This window comes from Ipomoea triloba, chromosome 13 (genome assembly GCF_003576645.1).
Source record: "Ipomoea triloba cultivar NCNSP0323 chromosome 13, ASM357664v1".
In the NCBI taxonomy this organism is placed as follows: domain Eukaryota; kingdom Viridiplantae; phylum Streptophyta; class Magnoliopsida; order Solanales; family Convolvulaceae; genus Ipomoea; species Ipomoea triloba.
The window spans coordinates 749,613-772,138 of record NC_044928.1 but is presented as its reverse complement, the minus strand read 5'-3'; the positions used below and the strand labels follow the sequence as shown (position 1 = coordinate 772,138).

Here is a 22,526-nt window from a genome sequence, read left to right as displayed (position 1 = left end):
GACTTTTAGGTAATACTGTCAAATTAAAGTGGGCCGCCCCGCCCCACTACGAGCCTAATTTATGGTGGGCACCGGCCCGTTAGACCCGCAGACTAGTGTTCATGTAACTCTAGTCCTCGTTTTTTTTTTTTTTTTGAATATATATAGGGACTGGCCCACTCTTTTGAGGGCCAAATTTTTTGTAGTCCTAATCCTCTCCACTCTGTGGGTCAGCCCGCGAGTTTCAACCCTTTTGATAATGCGGCCTACCTTTAGGTATGAGAATCATGTTTCACTCGCTCGACCCTTTTGGAGACATAAAAATATTTTAAAAACTTAATTGCATGCATGATGCACAATAGAGTTGTTGCAGCCAAGTCCCCAGGTCCAAGGTTGTAATGAAGAGTGATGATATAGATGGGAAAAGTAATACATAGTTCATAAACCTTTTTGGGTCCACTAAGGGAATGCCATTATGATTTATTCACCCAAACAGCTCATTATGTATTTATGTGGATGTTACTATCATAGTGTTCCCCTTTAGAGATGGTAAAAAGTGAATTTAATGATATCACAATTTCCATATGTTATCAATACACACATTTTACTTCTCATATACTTTTACATTTTTACGCATACCTTTGAGTGATGATAAATATATCGTATAATTTTAATATTCATCACAAACACACACACACACACACATGTGTGTGTGTGTGTGTTTGTGATGAATATTAAAATTATACGATATATTTATCATCACTCAAAGGTATGCGTAAAAATGTAAAAGTATATGATTGTCAAGATCAACGCTTATCAATTACTATCATAGGACAAAAGCTACTCGACCCTCCAAACGTTGACCACATAGCATGCTTCTAATTATGCAATGGGACTCAACCCTCCGAGCCTTGTAGAATCAAATGCTTAATATATACTACGCTAAAAGCTATATATATCTTGTAGCAAAGATACAATTTTATTTCTTTATACTGCATTTTAATGGTAGGATATTGGACTTAGCTCTCCAAGTTTCCTAGCCCAACAATTGTTACGTTATATAGTATTCAATTTACATTATCATATTATAAAACTATAGTGACTATTATTGTATTTTATCTTTTGCGTATAAGTAATTATAACATAAATAATGAATATATGTTGTGTACGATTGTATGCTATGTTGATATGATGAATTTCATATATTTTTTTAAAAATTTTTATGAATGAGAGATGTATGTTTAGGCCGGTGATCTGCACGCACTTGTATGAGTACCTTTATAATTTGTATGTGTAAAAAAATAGTATGCAAAATATTATATAAAAACATGCATGCATGCATGGATATTTTGATGGTTGAATTTACATGCATGCAGCGGTGGATCCAAAAGGGGGCAATTGGACATTATTGGAGCAGTTGCCCCTTTCTCACCCGTTATAATATACGGAGTATATCTATATAAATTAATGTATATACAAACTACTAGATTTTTAGGTAATTTAGTTGGTTGTTTCATTAAATTAAAATGTAGTACAATATGTCATACGATCAAGCCCTACTACTAGCAACGCTTTCTTTTATAGGAAAATATATTTGTGATTCATATTAAATTTTTATAGGAAAATATAGTTGGTTGTTACAATTTTTTTTTTTTTGGGTGGAGATTTAAGAGAGTTACAAATGTGTCATTTGAGCTACAAGCTATTCCGCACATGGTAAGAATGATTGATTTATTTTAACAAATTATAATAATTTTAGGGGAAAATGGGTGCTCTAATTAGCTAGAATCTTCCTTTCTTATCACAACAATTATTAAATTACCAAATAATTTTAAAAATCCCAAAGGAAGATTATTATTCTAATAGAAACAAAATGTGGAATTATTTTATTTCTATGTACAACCACAGAGGAAGACAATCGGTACTAGAATTAGAGTTTATTTAATATCACTCCAGAGTATATATTTATCTCCAACTTTTCCATAAATCAATGAGTTTAATTAGTAAATTTATAATTTAAAGATTTTTTACTAAATAATTTAAAATCTTAGCAATTAAAGACCAATATATTTCGAAAAGACATTAAAATATTTATTAAATGTAAAGATTTGTCTTTTAAAATTAGAAGAATCATCAAACACAAAAATAAGTAATGACAAGTCTATTTATTTATATGTATAATACATGAATAGTAAGTTGACAAACAAAATAAGACAAAAAGAATAAATTATGCCAGCATGTCTGTGTTTATTGCCTTCCTTTTAGGATTCCTAGTCTCATTAAAATTGTAAATAATTTTTTTTAAATTTTTTTATAATGTTGTAAATAAAAAATAAATAAAATAAAATCTTGACAGAGCGGCCTTAAATCGGGTCTAACCATAACTCAGTTAGATTAATCTCATTGGTATTCCGTAGTTTGCAGGTATCGGTTATAGTGTGTGTATACATATTATTTATTTTATTTTATAATGCTATAATTAAAAAATAAAATATCAGGAAAGACATGAGTTATCCTAAATAATACTTGACTAAGTTTGACTAGATTAGCCTTATGTCACAAGTATATATAATAGTCTTGTCCTGAATGAGGCTCAACTAAGTAGAGGTACTGGTGTAATATGAATAAAAAAAGTTATTAATTATTTCATTTTATAAATTTATAATTTTTTTTTAGAAAAATTATGATATTGCATTGTAGAAGTTTGAAAATATGATTAAAATGGGAAATTTATTTATGACTTTCTACGGTTGAAAAAATTGTATATCCATTAAATATTTTTGACCAAAGTATAAATTTTTCCATGATATTTGTATTCAGAGAAAAAAGGCAAGACTTGAAAGACCATATATATTCATTCAATCCTGCAGCAGAATCATTAATTTCCACCAACAGCTCTCTGCTAAACCCATTATTCATCACCCCCAAAAGCCCCTTTCCTTCATTCCTTTTCATTTATGAACCTCTAACTTTAATGCCTCACCAGTGTCAATTTGCTGCCCCCAACTAGATTCTAAAAAGAAAGTAAAAAAAGAAAAAAAGAAAATTTGCTTTTGTGTTCTCTTTTTCACTTCAAAGCAGCTTTTGATTGTGAGGAGGGATGTTCTGAGAATTTTGGAGCATCTCAAATGCTATTCAGCTTTGGGTTTTGTTTTGTGTGTTGGGTTCATTAGACATGCATGGTTGTCTGACAAGGTAAGTTGTAAGTTCACATTCTTTTGTTTTTCTTTTTCTATCATACTGTATTGTCCTCACAATCCCACACTTTTCTTTCTTTTCCTAGACTGCAGCCTTTCACTTGTGTGCCACTTCCACTGGTTCTTGGCTCAAACCCACTGCTCAAGATTTGATTTTTGACCAGAAATAAAGTTATTTTATGTTATGTGGTTTTGGTTTTAGCAGATGTCTTTGGAATCTGTGTTGGGTTTTTGATAAGGTTTGAAAAGAGTCTGAGAAAGGAGACTTTGGGGGGTTGTTGACTTCTTGGTGATTTTTCAATTCTGAGGGGAAATTTCCCTTTTAAAGAACAGTAGCCGTACAGATTGGCGCCTAATACTCTGATGGGGGTTGGAATTCTGGGGTTTTTTCTGGTGGTTGCTGTGTGTTTTAGACCATTGGTTTGCCAGCAACCCAACACTGATGGGTTCTTTGTCTCCAATTTTCTGCAAAATATGGGTTTGAAGTCTTCCAAAGTTCACAACTTTTCTGCTCACTTTTGTTCTTGGCAAGGTGTGTTCTGTGACTCCAAAGAGGAAAGGGTTGTCAGGTTGGTGGCTACTGGGTTGGGTTTATCTGGTGTGGTTTCTGAGAACACCATTGGCAAGCTCACAATGCTTGAGATATTGGATCTAAGTAACAATAATCTCACTGGTTTGCCTTCTGATATTTGGAGTTTGGGTTCTTTGAAGTTCCTTAATTTGTCATTCAACCAGCTCTCTGGGGTTCTCTCTAGTAACATTGGGAATTTTGCTAAACTTGAAAGCTTGGACCTTTCTCACAACAATTTCTCTGGGAGCTTGCCAGAAGCAATGAGTTCTCTTTTAAGTTTGCAGTTTCTTAATCTGAGCCGAAACGGTTTTGATTCAAAGGTTCCTTCAGGGATTATGAACTGCCACTCCCTGGTTTCCCTTGACCTTTCAGGGAACAAGCTTGGGGATTCTCTCCATGATGGCTTTGGTGCTGCTTTTCCTAAGCTTCAGTTCTTGAATCTCGCAGAGAATGAGATTCATGGGAAGGATTCGGTTTTATCGGGGATGGTTTCACTCACTTATCTCAATGTTTCAGGCAATTTGTTCAAGGGCTCTGTTGTTGGCGTTTTTGGAGGTCCATTGGAGGTGGTTGATTTGAGCAGAAACCAGTTTCAAGGCCACGTTTCTCAGGTAAACCTCGGCTCCAATTTCAGCTGGTCTAATCTGGTTTATATCGATTTATCTGAGAATCAGCTTAGTGGAGAAATTTTCATGGAGTTAAATAGTGCTCAGAACCTTAAACACTTGAATCTTGCATACAACCGATTTTCCCATCAACGATTCCCACATATTGGTATGGTTCGTGATCTGGAATATCTGAATTTGTCTTCGACCAATTTAATTGGCGAAATTCCGAGTGACCTTTCGTTACTTAGTAGCTTGAAAACACTTGACATTTCCAGAAACCATCTTAGCAGTCATATTCCCATGTTAAACACGAAAAAGCTGAGAATCCTTGATGTTTCGTACAACAATTTGAGTGGTGAAATCCCGCTATCCCTTGTTGAGATACTTCCATCGATGATTAGGTTTAACTTCTCCTACAACAATGTGACCTTTTGCTCTTCACAAATCCCCCCTGCTACCCTTCAATCGGCTTTCATTGGGTCATCTGATGGGTGTCCCATTGCTGCTAATCCTTCTCTTTTCAAAGGAAAAGCCTCGAAGCACCGGGGGCTTAAACTTGTTTTGGCTTTAACCTTTTCCCTAACCTTTTCCATAGTTGTTATTCTTCTCGGCTTGCTGTTTCTAGCCTTTGGTTGTCGTCGAAAACCCACAAAATGGGCTGTTAAGCAGAGTTCTTATAAGGAAGAGCAAAGCGTGTCCGGCCCATTCTCGTTTCGGACTGATTCCACCACTTGGGTTGCTGATGTGAAGCAAGCTAACTCGGTTCCCGTGGTGATCTTCGAGAAGCCATTGCTGAATTTGACGTTTTCAGACCTCTTGTCTGTAACGTCTAATTTCGACCAAGGCACGTTGTTGGCTGAAGGGAGATTCGGGCCTGTTTATCGAGGATATTTACCCGGTGGCATTCACGTGGCTGTCAAAGTCTTGGTTCATGGATCAACTATGACTAACCAAGAAGCTGCAAGGGAGCTTGAATACCTCGGGCGGATTAAACATCCTAACCTTGTCCCACTCACGGGATACTGCCTGGCGGGAGAGCAAAGAATCGCTATTTATGACTACATGGAAAATGGAAATTTGCATAATCTGCTTCACGACCTTCCACTCGGGGTCCAAACAACCGAGGATTGGAGCACAGACACGTGGGAGCTGCAGGACGACAGTAATGGTATTCAGAATGTCGGGTCCGAGGGATTGCTAACCACTTGGTTATTCAGACATAAAATTGCACTTGGCACAGCAAGAGCCCTCGCGTTTCTCCATCATGGCTGCTCACCTCCAATCATACACCGAGATGTCAAGGCTAGCAGCGTGTATCTTGACTGTAGCCTCGAGCCTAGGCTTTCTGATTTTGGACTAGCTAAAATCTTCGGGAATGGTCTTGAAGATGAGATTGCTCGGGGTTCACCTGGATACATACCACCCGAGTTTCTCCAACCTGAGACAAGCTCCCCTAAAACCCCAACTCCAAAATCCGATGTCTATGGATTTGGTGTCATCCTTTTCGAGCTACTTACTGGTAAAAAACCCGTTGGAGATGATTACCCAGAAGAGAAAGACGGGAATTTGGTTATTTGGGTGAGAGGACTAGTGAGGAAAAACCAGGGATTAAGAGCTATTGATCCAAAAATCCACGGAACAGCACCAGAAACACAGATGAAAGAAGCCTTAAAGATTGGTTATTTATGCACAGCAGATTCTCCTTCAAAGCGGCCAAGTATGCAGCAAGTAGTTGGACTTCTCAAGGATATCGAGAGCATTACAAAGCAATAAGGACATTTTGAGATCTATGTAATCTCGACTTTATATTCCTCCTCATCTGTCTGTTTTCCTTTTTGAGTTCCCATAGCGGGGACTGTACAGTACTCCAAGCTTTTTGTTTGCCATGTTTCTCATATATATCTAATTTATATGCATATTCTTGGCACTTGGTGAACAGCAGATCATTCCAAATTTCCAATTATTTTCACTTCTTTCTCTCTACTTTGATTCATTTTCGAGCTTTGGCACATCTTATCTGTTCCCCGGTTTTCTTTCACTCTGTGAAAAAATCAATTTGCTTGTGCCAAATGTTACTAGAATTATAGTTGCATATAGTCATGCTTTAGTCACTGTGCTTAAGTATTCATCTTTTTTTTTTTTTTTTGGAATAAAAGTATTCATCTTTTATGCAGTGAAGTTATCTTTTTCACCTAAGTCTTCATCTTTTCTGCAATTTGCATACTTATTATACTTTGAAGCTTGATAAAATGACTGTTTTGTGAGTGTTTTTGTGTGTATGGGACATACAAATCTGCCATTTTTGTGATTGTTTTGTGCTAGGCAATTTGGTCAATAAATGAATGACCAAGACATAAATAATTTTATTATCATATCAATGTGAGAATGTAAGACTTTGTCAAACTTGCTAGACACTTTAAGCATGGGTATGCCTTCATTATGTTGACTAATGCTCACCTTATCGATTTAGAGGTGTACGTGTTGACTGTTGAGTATATATGTATTATATAAATATATTATGTGCAACCCGGTTATCAGTTTATATTTTTAATTGAAACATAGCACATTCTTTAATCTGGTATCATTGCTAATTTCATGCACAAGGTTATGAGTTCGGGGTTTGAATATTCGTGTCCAGCCATCTCCACTGTCGGAGAAGGCTCTGGCAGAAAGCAACGTAGTCGGTGTTGATATTTTGACTTCACTTACCGAAATTTGGTTGGATATTCGCCGGAGGTTCGCTGGAGTTAGCCGGAACTCTAGTTGATTTGTAACACAAATAGGTTAGAGGGTTTGATTGTTCCAAAATACAGAGTAACAAATTTGAGTGCCTAATTAGAGCTTTTTGAAGTTGAATCACCTATGTGAGTCATGTTACATTTAATTACACTTTATTATTTGTTATTGTATGTTATTACTTTAAGTGGCCGTAGCTTAGTCTAATAGTCTAGCCTATAGAGTAGGAGAGTCATCAGTAGCCTGTACTATAAGGACTCTCTCTCTCTCTTGTAATCGTTGGATAATTCAGATCAATTCTCTAATCTGGTATCAGACGCGATAGGTGACCGTATTTTCATCAACCAATCCCGATCACCTCTCTCCCTCGGTTTTCCGATCACAAACCATGGACGCAGCCCCCTCCGATGGTGCCATCACCGTCGCTGCTTCTCACCCGCCGGTACCACCACCTTCCCTCACCGCCGCACATCACTATGTGTCGGTCAAACTCACCACACGCAATTACCTGCACTGGCGAACCCAGCTGGTGCCGTTTCTCCGCGGGCAAGGCCTCCTTGGCTTCCTCGATGGATCGAATCCATGCCCGCGGGCGACACTCCCTGCTCCAACAACACAGCCGCCGTCACCACCACCACCTAATCCGGCATATCCAATCTGGATTCAACAAGACCAGTCAGTACTGTCACTGTTGATCTCGTCGCTCACCGACGAGGTCATGTACCTCGTCGTCGGCAGGAACACCGCCCGGGAGGTCTGGGATGCCATCTCCGCCGCTCTTGCATCGTCGTCGCGCTCCCGGTGCCTGAGCCTGCTAGGCCAATTTCAAACTTTGCGGCAGGGTCCCCTTTCGCCGGCTGAATATCTTGGTCGGGCTCAAATGATCGTCGAAGCCCTATCTCTCGCTGGCAGACCCCTCTCTCCCGATGAGCAGCTTCTGTATGCGCTGCGTGGTCTCCGGCCAGAATATCGCTCAATGGAGAGCGCGCTAACTGTCTCCACCGCGACGGTAACCCTGGCGCAACTTGCGGACCATCTTCAAAATCAAGAGTTCATCAACTCTGATGAATTCCAGGCCTCGGATGGTTCCGCTCAGACGCATAGTTCGGTCGCAATGTAGTTTCTAATCATTGACCATGAATATGTTTTTTTTTTTTTGAAAATACCATGAATATGTTAATCAACTACTAATTTAAAAAAAATTAAACTATTCAAATGATGCCATGTCAAAAGGAAAAAAATATAGTGAAAATAAAGTAAGGGTATATATAATCGGAGAAGAATTTTAGATGCCCTTATAAGTTAGCAAAATGAAGATACAAATCTCTCAAAGGAAAATGAAAAAAGATTCACTTCCCTTTATCATAGTATTTGCAAGCTATTCATACGAGTGAAATTTATCTAATTCACACTCTTAAATAATAAATTCACGTCACCCAACAAAATAAGTTTCACTTTGAATATCTCTATGCTTATCCACTTTTTATTATGGTTGTTATGGTTCTTATATCACATCACTTTAATTATATTGCTTCATAGTTTGGTTTCAACGTCCAAATATTTCTGCAACTCAAAGTTTAGAATGAAAAACAAAAATAAAAATAATTATTGAATATGAACTATTTTTAAAGAAAATTCTTCAATTTTGATTTATCATTTTTCAGAATCGTGAATTGATCATTCGGAATGAGAATTGAATCACATAATACCTAGTAGGAGTAATATGACAGACATAACGTAGAACTGTAGAAGTTGTCAAACTTTTATTATTACTATTTATTGAGTTAATTTCATCAAAGGTCCTCTGATTATAATGATTATTCAAATTAAGTCATCGTCTTTTAATTTGGACAAATGTAACACTTTACTGTTAAAATCTTTTCATCATTGGTCCTTCCGTCACCCCAGCGTTAGTTAGACGTTAAATTAAGTGGTACATTTGTCTTCTCATAGTTTGATTGTCTTCTTCCTCAGTAGACTGTGAAAAGACGAATTTACCCTTTAATTTGACGTCTAACTAACGCTAGCGTGACGGAAGGACCAATGGTGGAAATATTTTAATAGTCAAGCGTCATATATTAAAAGACGATAGTTAAATTTAGAAAACCAGTATAGTTAGAGGATCTTTGTGGAATTAGTTCATTATTTATTTACTATTATTTTATAATTTTGTTGTAGTCATTATCTCAAAGCAGTCCTTTTCTTTCTCCAAACTTCTATAGAAAGGGTGACAGAGAGTAGAGAGAGAAAGCTATCGCCTATCGGCCATGTCGGACGAGGAGCACCATTTCGAGTCGAAGGCAGATGCAGGGGCATCCAAGACCTATCCGCAGCAAGCTGGTACCATCCGGAAGAATGGCTACATAGTCATCAAATCCCGCCCTTGCAAGGTCTTCTTCTTCTTTACATCTTTCTGTAGATATGCATATTCACTGTGATAGATGCATATCCCCCTCCTGATTGGAGGGTTTTTGTGTGTTTCTGCTCTCGATTTTAAATGGGTCTGTGTCTAAATTCCAGATCTCGATGTATATGATTTGTCTGTGCGCATGTTTTTAAGTGTATAATCTATCTGTGAGTAAACCGATCGTTTTATTGTAATGGAGGTTGAAAGTAGAATTTTTGTTGGATTATCTCATGATCGGGACTGGAATAGTCTCGATTCCATGGTAGTTTAGCACTTCAATTTTGAGTATTAGTAATTGCTTTTGGTACATAGTGATGTTTTTGGAATGGAGGGGTTAGTCACCATGATTTATCCCTCCACAATCCTGTCCTGTTGGACTGTGGTGTAGGGCCCTGGAGTGAAGGATTTTGCCTTTTGTGGGCAAAATTTTATATTAATGGAATTATAACAGGAATTATAACAGTTAGTTATTTATAATAAATCAACTTTGGTTCTTAGCCCCTCACATAACACTCTTCTTGAACCTACTTTCAAGAATGATCTGTCATGTTGGATGCATTGTATTTTAGATTTGACCACTATGGCAAAGACTTATATTTAGTGAAAAGTGGTGTTTCACATTCAGGTAAAAAAAACTTGTGCAAGCATGCTTTTTTGATGAAGGCTATACTTGACAGTGAATGTTGTTAGCCCAGATGTGTCAAATCAATGTCTTTCAATATTAAAGTTTACTTTTTTAGTTAAAAATTGTGTGTTATTGTAATGAATTTCTCAGGCTCTGGAGTTGCCAACTAGCAATGTTGGTCCTTAATTTTGACAGACATTACTTCCTTTAGTTGACATTCTTAAATGAAGCATTCTTCTTCTGCTTAACTATCATTTTCTAATCAAAGATGTGAATGATGGAGAAATTTTGATATTCAAAGCTTGAAGACACTTTAATATTGCTCTAGCCCAAGCTGTTATTTTTTCTTAATAAAAAATCTATTATAGGTTTCACTGTTTTGTTTTTGGGTAACTTGGAAAACTGTAGCTCCTTAATTTATTGATCTACTTTTCTGCCGTGGGTTGCCTGGTTCTGTAAAAGAGGATTTTGACATTTTTGTGAATAGGTTGTTGAGGTCTCCACTTCAAAAACTGGCAAGCATGGGCATGCTAAGTGTCACTTTGTGGCAATTGATATTTTCAATGGGAAGAAGCTTGAAGATATTGTTCCTTCCTCTCACAATTGTGATGTAATTCAATCTTTGCCTTTTTCTAATTTTCATTCGTTTTTGCTTTTGTATATTGTATAGTTTATGCTTAAAGATTGATTTGTCTTGTATGCCTATTCTTTTTCATCAGGTTCCTCATGTTAATCGCACTGACTACCAGCTGATTGACATCTCGGAAGATGGTTTTGTAAGTTGCCTACTCAAATTCATATCTGAAAATTTTAAATAAGACTGGTTTTATTAACAAAATGGGAAATCTATGGGTCATAATGTAGGGCATATCCTAATTTGGAAGTCGATAAGGGTTGATGACCTTTTTTCTAACTCACTACCATTCCTCTCAACATAAATACTACATTGAATCTAAATCTCGTAACTAATGCCAATGGCAATTTTTCATTCTTTCCCCTTTTAAGTTTGGAACGGGATAGCTTTTTCTATTATTTTCTTCTAGTACTTTGAGCTCAGACTTACAAATGTGGGAACGCTGCATTGTTTTAGGTGTCTCTTCTTACCGAAAACGGGAACACCAAAGATGACCTGAGGCTTCCCACCGATGAAGCTCTGCTTGGCCAGGTAACTGATTGTAACAAAACAGGAATAGTAAACTAAAACTGATTTTCTCATATGTATCAGTGTTTGCTTGTTGCTTGTAAGTGCAATTGATGATTGGCATCTGCTTGTGCACAGATTAGAGGTGGATTTGATGAAGGAAAGGATCTTATTTTGACTGTTATGTCTGCAATGGGAGAAGAGCAGATCTGTGCGGTGAAGGACATTGGTAAAACTAGTTAAGTCGCATGGTTTCCAACCCCCTATCTTGCTATAGCGAAAGCTTCATAAGGGAACCTTGTTCGCAGAACCATTATTTTCCATCGAAAGTTTAGCGAGACAGTGAGCTTGAACCTTGTTTGTTGGACTTTAGACAAAAGTGCTGGCAATCCTTGTAGTGAAGGATCTGCAGCCGCAGTGGATTGAGATTTTACCCTTTTTGGTTCTGTTTTATTTCTGTGCTTAACTGTTGCAGCTAAATTCAATCTTATGTGCATGATTATTGATTCCTTTCCTTTTGAAGAAAATGGCATTATGAAAGAATCTCCTTGTGGTTTTTCTCTCTCATGTGATGGTTGTACAAGTCCTATTTAGAATAGGTCTTGTGCCTTTTATGCTCATCAGATTATAATTGTTCTTATATTATATTTAAGGAAAATTTTAAGATGCTTATTGACATGCACTACAATGTTTGTTTTTTGCGCCTATACTGAGTATTGTGGGGACAAAATTGGGACAATATTCGGTATAAATTCAAAAGCACATGGATATATTTGGTGCAAAAGACATGGTGTCAATTGATATGGTTGGCTTTTTTTCTTAAATATACATAAATATATATACTTGAACTACTATAATACTATGAGATATACATGATACATTATAACAGAACTAATACAAAAATGTCAAATGTATCAAATTTGATTCTTGTTAGAAGCTTGTTAGGAATAAGCTATCAACTACTCATTTTGAAATTCAAATGAATGGTTGAGTTTTGCTGTTAGAATGTATATATAAAGGCCCTGTTTGGTAAATGGTTGTTAGCTGATTGGGTTGGCTATTTGGGTTAGAAGGTATGATTTGTTGATAATATTAGCTGATTGTAGACAGTTGTTTGATAGATTACCTGTTAGCTGATAGCTGTTTGGTATAATTTCTTTTCTCAAAAAGCTAATTGAAAAGGCTGCTTTGAGTAGCCTTTTGAATTTTAGCATTTTAGAGTTACAAAAATCTTATTAACCAAACAACTAATAGTGATCAAATAAGCTAAAATTGGTTGATAGGCTGATTATTTACCAAACAGGGCCAAAGGCTTCTTATATAGGTTGTAGTTCATCAGCTTTATACACTCTATCAAATTGTACTACATACTCGTATTTCATCCGGTATTAGAGCGAGACCGAGGTGAGTGGGTACTGGGCGTGAAGCAGAGTAGTCATTAGAGTTTCCACGCATTGCTACGTGTGCATTATTCTGTTAACTTTTTTGGTTGAGTCTAGTATCGGTGGGCTCATCTCGATAAGCCAAGTAGGTCTGAAGTGGTGGTGTAGTAAGGTATTGTAGCGATTTTTGTTGTTTAATCAGAATACTATGGCAGAAGGTAAGGACCATTAGTGTGGTGTCAACCCCATCTAAATTGATTGATGTGTTGTTGGCACCAGATGAATCAAATTTTGGAGAATGGAAGTTTTTAGTTGAGATTAACTTGCGAGGTATGGGTAAAGACAGACATTTAACTGAAACATGTCTAGTAGAACCTATTGAAGCCCAAGAATGGAAGAAAGACGTTAAAGCCTTGTTATCACGTATAATAAACTGTATTGATAGAAAAATAATTTTATTTATGCAATATTGTAAAACTGTGAATGAGGTACGGGAATTAGTAAATAAATGGTTTAGCGGGGCAAACAATTTGAGAAAGTTGTATCATTTGTCTCAGGATGTTCATCGACTCATTGTCCATCTCAAAAAGGGTGAGACATCAGGGGACTACTATTATGACTTCAAAAAATGTGAATGAGGCATTCTGTACTACTATGCCAATTACGAATGATGTGGATAAAATGAAAAAACAATATAATTAGTTGCATGACTTTAGTTGGATTTCTGGGTTGGATAAGGAGTATGGTGTTTTGAAATCTCAATTGTTCGAGAATAAGGAGTTGAAGTCAATAGACCAAGTCTCCGCTATGGTTCAAAATGCATCATGTAATCCTAATACTGATGGTATGTTTGAGAAACATGTCTTTTTATCATAGGGAGATAATAGTGATTAGAGTGTCAATGGTCGAGGAAGCCGATTTAGAGGACGCGGTGGCTAGAGGGCGCGGAAGAGGTCGAGGAGGAAAGATGCTTTGTTACAACTATGGAAAACTTAGTTATCTACAAAACCAATGCTTGAAGCCACTTCGACCACAAATGTTTGCTAACTCTGTCTCTAAACAAGAAAGAAATATGGTCATGATGACTGATGAAGAGATGACTATGTTTAATCAATTGAAAGGATGTCTTCCTCGCAACCTCCAACTAATCTAGAGGCTTTGTCATCTCCCTTAGCCGCCTTTGTCCAATCATGTAATTCTATTGCTTGTGTTTCCTCCTCATCTGACAGTGGGTCATTGATTCGGGAGCTAGTGATCATATGTCAGGTAATCTCAGTATTTTTTTTAAAATATTATTCCTTTAAATATGGTACTACGGTTACCTTAGTAGATGGTTCATCCACCTCTGTTTTGGGTAAAGGCAGTGTTAGTGTTAGTCTGTCAATGTATCGCTCTTCTGTGTTATACTAATATACACCACTCAATGTTAGAAAATGCACCACACAAATATACATCATTAGGTACGCATCACCAAAAAACACACCACTAGGTATGCAAATATACATCACATAGTGTTAGTAAATGCACCATTAGGGCAAGAGAGTTATGATGCATTATTTTGGATGTGTGGTGTGTTTTATGATGTTTTTGTGTATTTTCATTGTGGTGCGTATTCTAACATTGAGTGGTGCATTTTGTAATATTGAGTGGTGCGAACCGCACCAACCGCACGGGAAGGCGCGACCACATTTGAACAAATTTATATATATATATATATATATATATTACAACTATTATTTATGTATAAGAATTAATTGAAAGAGGACCTAAATTGAAATATCGCATACGACCCTTATTTTTATGGCAATTATTCTGTGAACTTGGGTCAACCTTGCAAGGTGAATTCGAGTCCAAAATACACAATTTACATACTAAATGTTTATAATTTATATACTGAATATTCATAATTTGAATTGTGAACATTTAATATGCAAATTGTTATGGTCCATGGTATAACTATTGTATTTTTATTGAAATGGCCATGTGCGCATGTATATAGTTTAAAATATATTAAATGAGTATGGAACGGGTAAGATACTATTCATTCACTATGCTTGCACCTACGATCCAAATGAAATCAACGTATAATATTATTTCATGAACATTCTTAGCATCAAATCCGTTGTAGTCTAGTTGGTTAGGATATTCGGCTCTCACCCGAAAGACCCGGGTTCGATTCCCGGCAACGGAAGTTTTTTCCCCCAAGACACCAAAAAAAAAACTTCTCATTTTTGTTGTAAAAGTGAAACATGAAACAATCATCTTTGATATTCACTGCGCTTATATAAACATAAACATATATTTCATTTTGTATCCAGATTACACAAGCACATAATACTAGTACTAGTACATCTATTTTTGTTTCTCTGCAATCTGCACTACACTTTTCTAGCTTCAGCTTCTTCAACATTGATAACTTGAATCAACATTTACTGTGCCCGAGATTTCGTGCTTAAACTATAACAGATGAGACTCCACAATATTTGTATATATGAACAAAGAATGCTCACCAGTTGATCAAGAATCTTTCCTCAGAGGGTAGCTGCCATATATGTAAGAGCCAAATCCCCAAAAGGTAATGATCAAAGATAGGATCTTGAAACCACTCATGGGGTCACTCAGCAATATGACAGCTGCAATGTTTGTGAGTGGCACTCTTATGGCGTTGAGGACGCCAGCCAGCACGGTGGACGAGAGGAACAGAACCGCGGTGCCTCCCAGAACGCCTACCTGGAACGTTATGATGCCCCAGATGATAACTTGGTAGTATGAACTTTGACCGCCTACGAAAGTTCTGGCTTCGGATTTCATCCCCTGGAAGTCGTTGCTCACGACCATCCCGATTGTTGTGAACACGAAGGCGAAGAAGGAGACCATGATTTGTTGTTCCAACACCACATGGAAGGACCTTCTGCCTAGTAGTTTCACGAAAACCAACTCCGATAGTGCAAAGATTAGCCCGTGAAGAGCCGATCCCAGAATATCCCACACAAAGCCCATCGCATATTGATGGTCAGTGATGTACGAATATCTGTCTGAATCAGAATCAAGGGCAACGATGACCATAGCAGCAGTAATGATCACAATAGAATTAATGATCGATGCATTGATCTTATTTTTCACCAGAAGGAATCCAAATAATGCAGAAAAGACCAATGATGTCGATGCTAGAAGAGCAGCAGTTGAAGCCGGAAGGTAGGCATAGGCGTAAGCATACATGAGGTTGTCAGCCGAGCTTAAGAAGCCCAACCCGATATAGCATACAGTTAATTTCAGGTCTAGTGGAGTAGGATATATTCGAAGAACGAAATACATAGGAACTAAGATTAGTGCAATCATAGGCCACCCTGCAACTGCAACCCACGATATTATCCACTTGCTCTTCCCACCGTTGGCAAAATAAACTCTAGACAAGAGGCTAGAAGCGGGGAATGCAATAAGCATTGCTGCACAACTTAGGAGTAGAAGAACCCAGTGCGAGATTGGCTTGCTTCTATAAGCATCCCAAACCATGGTCCTATAGGCAGAAATCTTTTGCCGTATTGATTGTGGCGGTGAGCCTTCCATTTGTTCCTCTAAAGAGAATCAATAATCACAGAACATCACTGATCAAAACTTGAATAAAGCACAATAAATGGTAAAGACAAAGATACATAAATCATATCTATAGTTCACAAGCAAAAGACTATAGATATTGATATATAGATTTCAGAAGGCGTTTTAAAAATAGTTTAGAAGGCGAGGTGCCAAGGATAGGTAATCAACCTCAATTTGTGCCCCTTTTTCATGGTGTAACGAAAACCAATAAAAATGAGAATAACCACTCAAGCTGCATAGCTTACAAAAAATTACTGTAATATACTAGAGGTTGCTGAATTGTTACTACAAGTGAACCACTTCATAGACCTCATGAAGCACAGCGATTAAGAATCCAGGAGACTATGGCAGTTGAGACTTAAAACTCAGATTGCATTGTTTCCTCTTTAGTATTACTTCCCACTAAAAAAACGACTAGATGAGAAGGATTGAAGGGGCAAAGGAAAGAACTAAACATTGTTGAAGCACGTGCTAATAATCTAGTACTCTAGATGGGGTAAAGAAAAGAACAGAAAAATATTTTCAGAAAGTGTGCTAGCACTTCATATTCCCATTTCTCAAATGCTTCTGGAAAACTAAGAAGACCGTTTTGTCTTCCAAAGCAATTTCATCTCATACAACGCCTACCATTCTGCCCCATTCTCGATGGAAATCCTAATGCACATCACAAAGCAGCAAGCTGGGAAGTTATATACTTTCCCTCACGACAAACCCCTTATCCCCGGTTGAACCCAGGATGCATGGCCAGGCACCAAATCTACAACTTGTTGAGCACTTGAGCATATAATACAAAAACATAAATGTACAATCCAACTATCAGCTTAGGCTTTTAGTTAGATGGAGCACATGCTTCAATTTGGCATGTTGAGCATATACTACAAAAACATAAATGTGCAATCCAACTATCAGCTTAGCTTTTAGTTGAGATGGAGCACATGCTTCAATTCAGCTCACTATCGCCCATAAGAGACTTGACCTCTTCGATTTGTCAGTTTAAACTAGCCTCTAAACGAATTCCCCAACCTTTGGGAATCAACCCATCACTATTCAAACATTCCATGCCTAAAAGGTTAATGCTAGTTGTGTAGATTCTGAAGTACCCAAATTCAATAAAGATTACAGAACAGTATGATCAACCATTCCAATCCTCATTTACATAAATACATACACATAATAATTGTTTTTCCTAAGAAACACACAGGCATGAACACCCACAAACCCATGATTAATTCTACTCCATAAAATATGGATAAGTCAACACCATAAACTAGGAGGGAACAAACATAATACAACAAATTAATAAGCAAAACAATAAACAATAAATTGTGCTCAGAAGTCAGATGTGAAATTTCTCATCCAACATCAGGTATGAGAAAACCCCAAATTTGTCAGCCGCCATACCCATCCAATTATGCAACTTGAAAGCCATAATTCAGTATAATTAAACTAAAATAAAAAATTCCGACTATACACAGACACAAACACACACAGATACATGTATATATTCAAAGAATTAGGGAAAATTGAACGAACCCATAACCGGAACGAGCAATGCTTCCTGCATGAAGCACTCTGAAATGCAAACAATTCTGAATTCCAAGCTGAGAAGTGGAATGGCAGTTCAGACTGGAGACTGGAAACCTGGAGTTTCTTACTATATTATATTTATGAGAAAGAATTACGTGACTGTCCTGTCTGTCCACTGTTCAACTGACGGAGAATAAGAAAATGAATCTTGTACGGCTGTCGGCTGGAAATCAAGAATTACTGTATACTAATACTGTTGTTTAGCTGATTGATTCACTGTTTCAACTTTGAAAGAATGAATTGTGTCAGTATCTGGCTGGAAAATTTGATATTGTTCGAATCAAATCCATATTATAAGGTTTAATTTTGATTCGTAATCGATTAGAAAGCATACACTTCGATAAAATAATGACTAAATAGGGGAGCCTAACCAATCTTGGCTGGACCACATTAATTCTGTTGAAAAGATAAATTAAATATACATCTATAATATCTTACTCCATATTATTTTTATCTAAAAGATATTATCAAGTATAGAGTATGATTTTTATATCAGAATTATAAAATATTATGAGTTAAAACTTTTAACATTTTTTTATTAAATATGTCGAAAATAATCTTTTTAATGTAATGTAACTCTTTCTATAAAAACGAAATCACTTGTGCATATCATTGATAAACGTCATGAAGATCTTTAACATTTTTAGACTCAACAAAAATTAACATTTTTAATCAATCATATTAAGTTGAAAATGATAATTACTAAGGTGTAATTTTATGTGCGAGATTACGGCTCTGTTTGGTAAATAATCAGCCTATCAACCTATTTTGGCTTATTTGACACTATTAGTTGTTTGGTTAATAAGCTTTTTGTAACTCCAAAATGCTAAAATTCAAAAAGCTACTCAAAGCAGCCTTTTCAATTAGCTTTTTGAGAAAAGAAATTATACCAAATAGCTATCAGCTAACATCCAATTTATCAAATAACATTCTACTAATATTATCAACAAATCATACATTCTAACCCAAACAGCCAACCCAATCAGCCAACAACCGTTTACCAAACAGGGCCTACATTTTTTTTTTTAAATTGTAAATTGAAATAAAAGATATATATCTAAATCGTAAAAGAATAATACTATTTGTTTCTAACTTTCCATCAAGGATGATGAGGGGTTTCTTTGTCTATAAATTTAAGACCCAATCAACTATTGTCGGAAGTACTCCTTCCGAAAGTAGGATTGTATTTGCTTCTTTCAGAATGAACACTTGTAGAAGGAACATTACATGCATTTACTTATTTCGGAATGAGTACTTCCAATAATAGTTGGTCAAAAAATTGAATGACATGACTAAATATGATACAAGTCATGCACATAATTATAAAAATTTGAATAGTCAATGGCCAAATGTAATTTATGTATAATTAGGGTTATTAACGAACCGAACATAAACGAACAGAGGCTGTTCGTGTTCGTTTGTTAAGATTTTTCTGGTGTTCGTATTCGGGATCGTTTGTTAAGATTTTTGAAAATCCTGTTCGGGATCGTTTGTTAATTGTGCAGTGGTAGTGTTCGTTAACGTTCGCGAACATATTCACGAACATGCACGTTCACGAACGTGCATTCGTTAACGAACACGAACACGTTCACGAACAAAACTTGTTCGTGAACAAACCAGTTCGCGAACACAATCATGTTCGCGAACAAGCTCGTTTATTAACAATAACCAAATAATTGAAATAAACAACATTAACTATAATAAAACTAATAAAAACAAGATTAAAAAAAATACACACAAACTACTTGTTAACCTTACAAGCCAAAAACATAAAAAAAGTAAATTCAACATAAGATGTAGATTTCACAATAAATGCAAATCCACGATTTCGACTTGAGTTTTGTGGATCCTGCAGTGAAGAAGATTTAAAGTTAGAAGATAAAAAATTGTTGAGTTTTTTTCACTTTTGGTCCTATGACTTTAGTGTCTCCGTCAATTTAGGTACACGGCTTTTATTTCTGACATAAGTAGTGCTTGACTTTGATTTTTTTGCCACTTTTAGTCCTTGACTTTGATTTTTTTTCCACTTTCAGTCCTATCGGTCATGTGAGCGACAACTTTTAATCGAAATCAACAAACTGTTGTGCCATTAAGGGTAAATAACGTTTAATGTATTTAGGGATTTATCAAAAGACAATTTTACCCTTAATGGCACAATAGTTTGTTTAATCTGATTAAAAGTTGTAGAACAAGCAAATAACGTTTCTTTTTCTTATTTTTTCTCTGATTTTATTTATAAATATATTTAGACTTTTATCAAAAGACACTTTTACCCTTAATGGCACAACAGTTTGTTAATTTCGATTAAAAGTTGTCGCTCACATGACCGAAAGGACTAAAAGTGAAAAAAAAAAAAAAAAAAAGAGTTCCATTTGGATCGGAGAATTTATGGAGGAAATCGGGTTTCCGAAGAAGGACTTCCCCAGAAGCAGAAGTCACCTCGCAATTTTACTTTAAATGAGTTAGGAGTCCCAGAAATGATAAATTGTATCCACCCTCCTGCAACAATCGCCGGCATAACCATAAAAAATATCATTAAAAAAGCGTGAGCCGTTATTAAAACATTATAAAGTTGATGATTCCCACCAAGAATTAAGAACAACCAACGGCTTCTAGTTTAGACTAGCGCTACTTAGCTATTCATATAGTTCTTGTTGAAGCCGTTGTGCGTGAGTTTATTACCGAAATGGTCCCTCGATTATTGCGAAATTACTAATTTGGTCCTCGACAATTTTTTGTACCCAATTAAGTTCCTCGACTTTAAAAAATTTAACTAATTTGGTCCTCCGTTTATTTTGCCGTTAAGCATCCGTTAAATGGAGACCAAATTGGTAATTTTGTTATAGTCAAGAGACCATTTCAGTGAAAAATTAATTACCAATTTGGTCCCTTGACTATAGCAAAATTACCAATTTTGTCCCGATTTAACGGATGTTTAACGAAAAAATAAACGGAGGACCAAATTGGTTAAATTTTTCAAAGTCGAGGAACTTAATTGGTCACGAAAAATTGTTGAGGACCAAATTGGTAATTTCACAATAGTCGAGGGACCATTTTGGTAATAAACTCAAAAAAAAAATCAAAGTCAAGGACTAAAAGTGGTAAAAAAATCAAAGTCAAGCACTACTTATGTCAGGAATGAAAGTCGTGTACCTAAATTGACGAGACACTAAAGTCATATGACCAAAAGTGGAAAACATTGCATCAGAGTATAAACCCCATCAGAGCCGGATTTTAGGGCGTGCAAGATGTGCGACCGCCCAAGACCCCAAAATTTTGGGGGCCCCTAGTCCAGCCTTGGACTAATAGTTAGTATATGTATTTGTAATTATATTGTCTCAAAATTAGATTTTTTTTCATTTTTCTCTTTGCAATTTTTCTTCAATTCGCAGTTTATTTGTACTTTGATAGGACATCACTTATTTATCACACAAATCAAAAAACCGGCCTGAACCCCATAAATTCACATGTTAAGCAACGTATGACTAACACAAACATAAGAAATTAGTTCAATATATACCACACATCAAATTGAGGTTACTGAGATAAAAGTTTCAAAAAAGGTTACTGAGATAAAATGACAAAGAAAAGCAAAAGGAATAATTGTAACTTAAAACAGCTTCATATCATCATAGTTGGTGTAGTCCATCCACTATCCCAGATGGCCAGAACTTGATAAATCAAGGAAGCAATCACATAATACCAAGTGCACATATATGTTAGAATATATAAATCAGACAACCATATAAGTTAGTGCTCCCAAAACACTACCATGAATAGTTAAGATCAAATAAATCTTTCAAAAAAAATATTAATCACTAATAAATAAATAAAAAACTAGCCAAAAAAAAAAAAAGAGTGAGAGATAGGGGAGGTACGCTAGTGGTGATGGTGGATTCGCCGGTGGTGGTGGGTTGGTGGCCGCGGCCTACAGAAACACAGAAGGCGTCCGCGGTGGTGGTGGGTTGCTGGCTTCGGCGGTGACAACGGCTGACTGGCTGCGGACGTCACCGGCGGTGCCTACTGCAAACGTCGCCTGTGGTGCCTACTGCAGCGCGCACTGAAACTTCATGTCTGATACTCAGATCTGTTGCCGACGGTGAACAAATGAACAATCAAAACTTGTAGTCTTTGTCTTCAAAAAAACCTCAGTAGTCTCTAGATGAATAGATAATGATTGATGAATAGGCTTATGGGAAGAATGGAGGATGCCGAGTGAGACTTGTAAGTGGGAGACAAAGGAAATTGGTAAGTGGAGTAGTGGAGTTAGTGGAATGTGTAAATGAATTAGGAAAACAAAAATACTAGATTAACTTTCAAAATCATACTCCCAACTTTAATTCTCACTTGTGTTCAAATTTGATTGGAGGATGAAAAAAAAAAGGAATGGATAAACACATGCCACCCTATTATATTGATCAATCAAAGCATGCCAACTCATATGGAGTAGAAAATGAAAGTGCGAATTGAGAGTATATGTAGAATTACTCATTAGGAAAAGGTTAGACAACATTACCCATGTGGCCATGTTACCATGTACTCCGTGAGTCCGTGTATATATATATATATATATACTAGTTATCAAACGCGCTTTGCGCGATTAAACCAATGCACAATGAGTATTTTTAAATTAGTGTTCCTTAATTGATTAAAGTAGTCATATAATAATGAGAGAAAAAAAAATGCTAAATTAATA

At 36.4% G+C, this 22,526-nt stretch overlaps 3 protein-coding genes and 1 non-coding gene across 5 annotated transcripts; 3 read left to right on the top strand and 1 right to left on the bottom strand.

The window, feature by feature from the left end:
* The first annotated feature begins 2,834 nt into the window (after positions 1–2,834).
* LOC116002566 (probable LRR receptor-like serine/threonine-protein kinase At2g24230) lies at positions 2,835–6,293 on the top strand. The gene is made up of 2 exons (XM_031242733.1): positions 2,835–3,174; positions 3,263–6,293. Exon 2 carries the CDS (start codon positions 3,540–3,542, stop codon positions 6,126–6,128), a length of 2,589 nt encoding a protein of 862 aa, XP_031098593.1. The 5' UTR covers positions 2,835–3,174; positions 3,263–3,539; the 3' UTR covers positions 6,129–6,293.
* Positions 6,294–9,287: 2,994 nt separating this feature from the next.
* On the top strand, positions 9,288–11,823 carry LOC116002988 (eukaryotic translation initiation factor 5A-1/2). The gene is made up of 5 exons (XM_031243174.1): positions 9,288–9,481; positions 10,611–10,733; positions 10,843–10,899; positions 11,214–11,288; positions 11,403–11,823. Exons 1-5 carry the CDS (start codon positions 9,359–9,361, stop codon positions 11,505–11,507), a joined length of 483 nt encoding a protein of 160 aa, XP_031099034.1. The 5' UTR covers positions 9,288–9,358; the 3' UTR covers positions 11,508–11,823.
* Positions 11,824–14,764: 2,941 nt separating this feature from the next.
* TRNAE-CUC lies at positions 14,765–14,837 on the top strand. The gene has a single exon. It is a non-coding gene; the product is annotated as a tRNA-Glu (tRNA).
* A 70-nt stretch (positions 14,838–14,907) lies between these two features.
* LOC116000834 (probable purine permease 5) lies at positions 14,908–22,004 on the bottom strand. Of its 2 annotated transcripts, XM_031240680.1 has the most exons (3): positions 21,709–22,004; positions 17,777–18,055; positions 14,908–16,221 (listed from the first exon to the last, which is right to left on the bottom strand). In XM_031240680.1, exons 2-3 carry the CDS (start codon positions 17,805–17,807, stop codon positions 15,164–15,166), a joined length of 1,089 nt encoding a protein of 362 aa, XP_031096540.1. In that variant the 5' UTR covers positions 17,808–18,055; positions 21,709–22,004; the 3' UTR covers positions 14,908–15,163. The 2 variants fall into 2 exon arrangements, with proteins under 2 accessions (XP_031096540.1, XP_031096539.1); XM_031240679.1 differs by lacking the exon at positions 21,709–22,004 and having other exon boundaries at positions 17,777–18,119.
* Between the last annotated feature and the right edge of the window lie 522 nt (positions 22,005–22,526).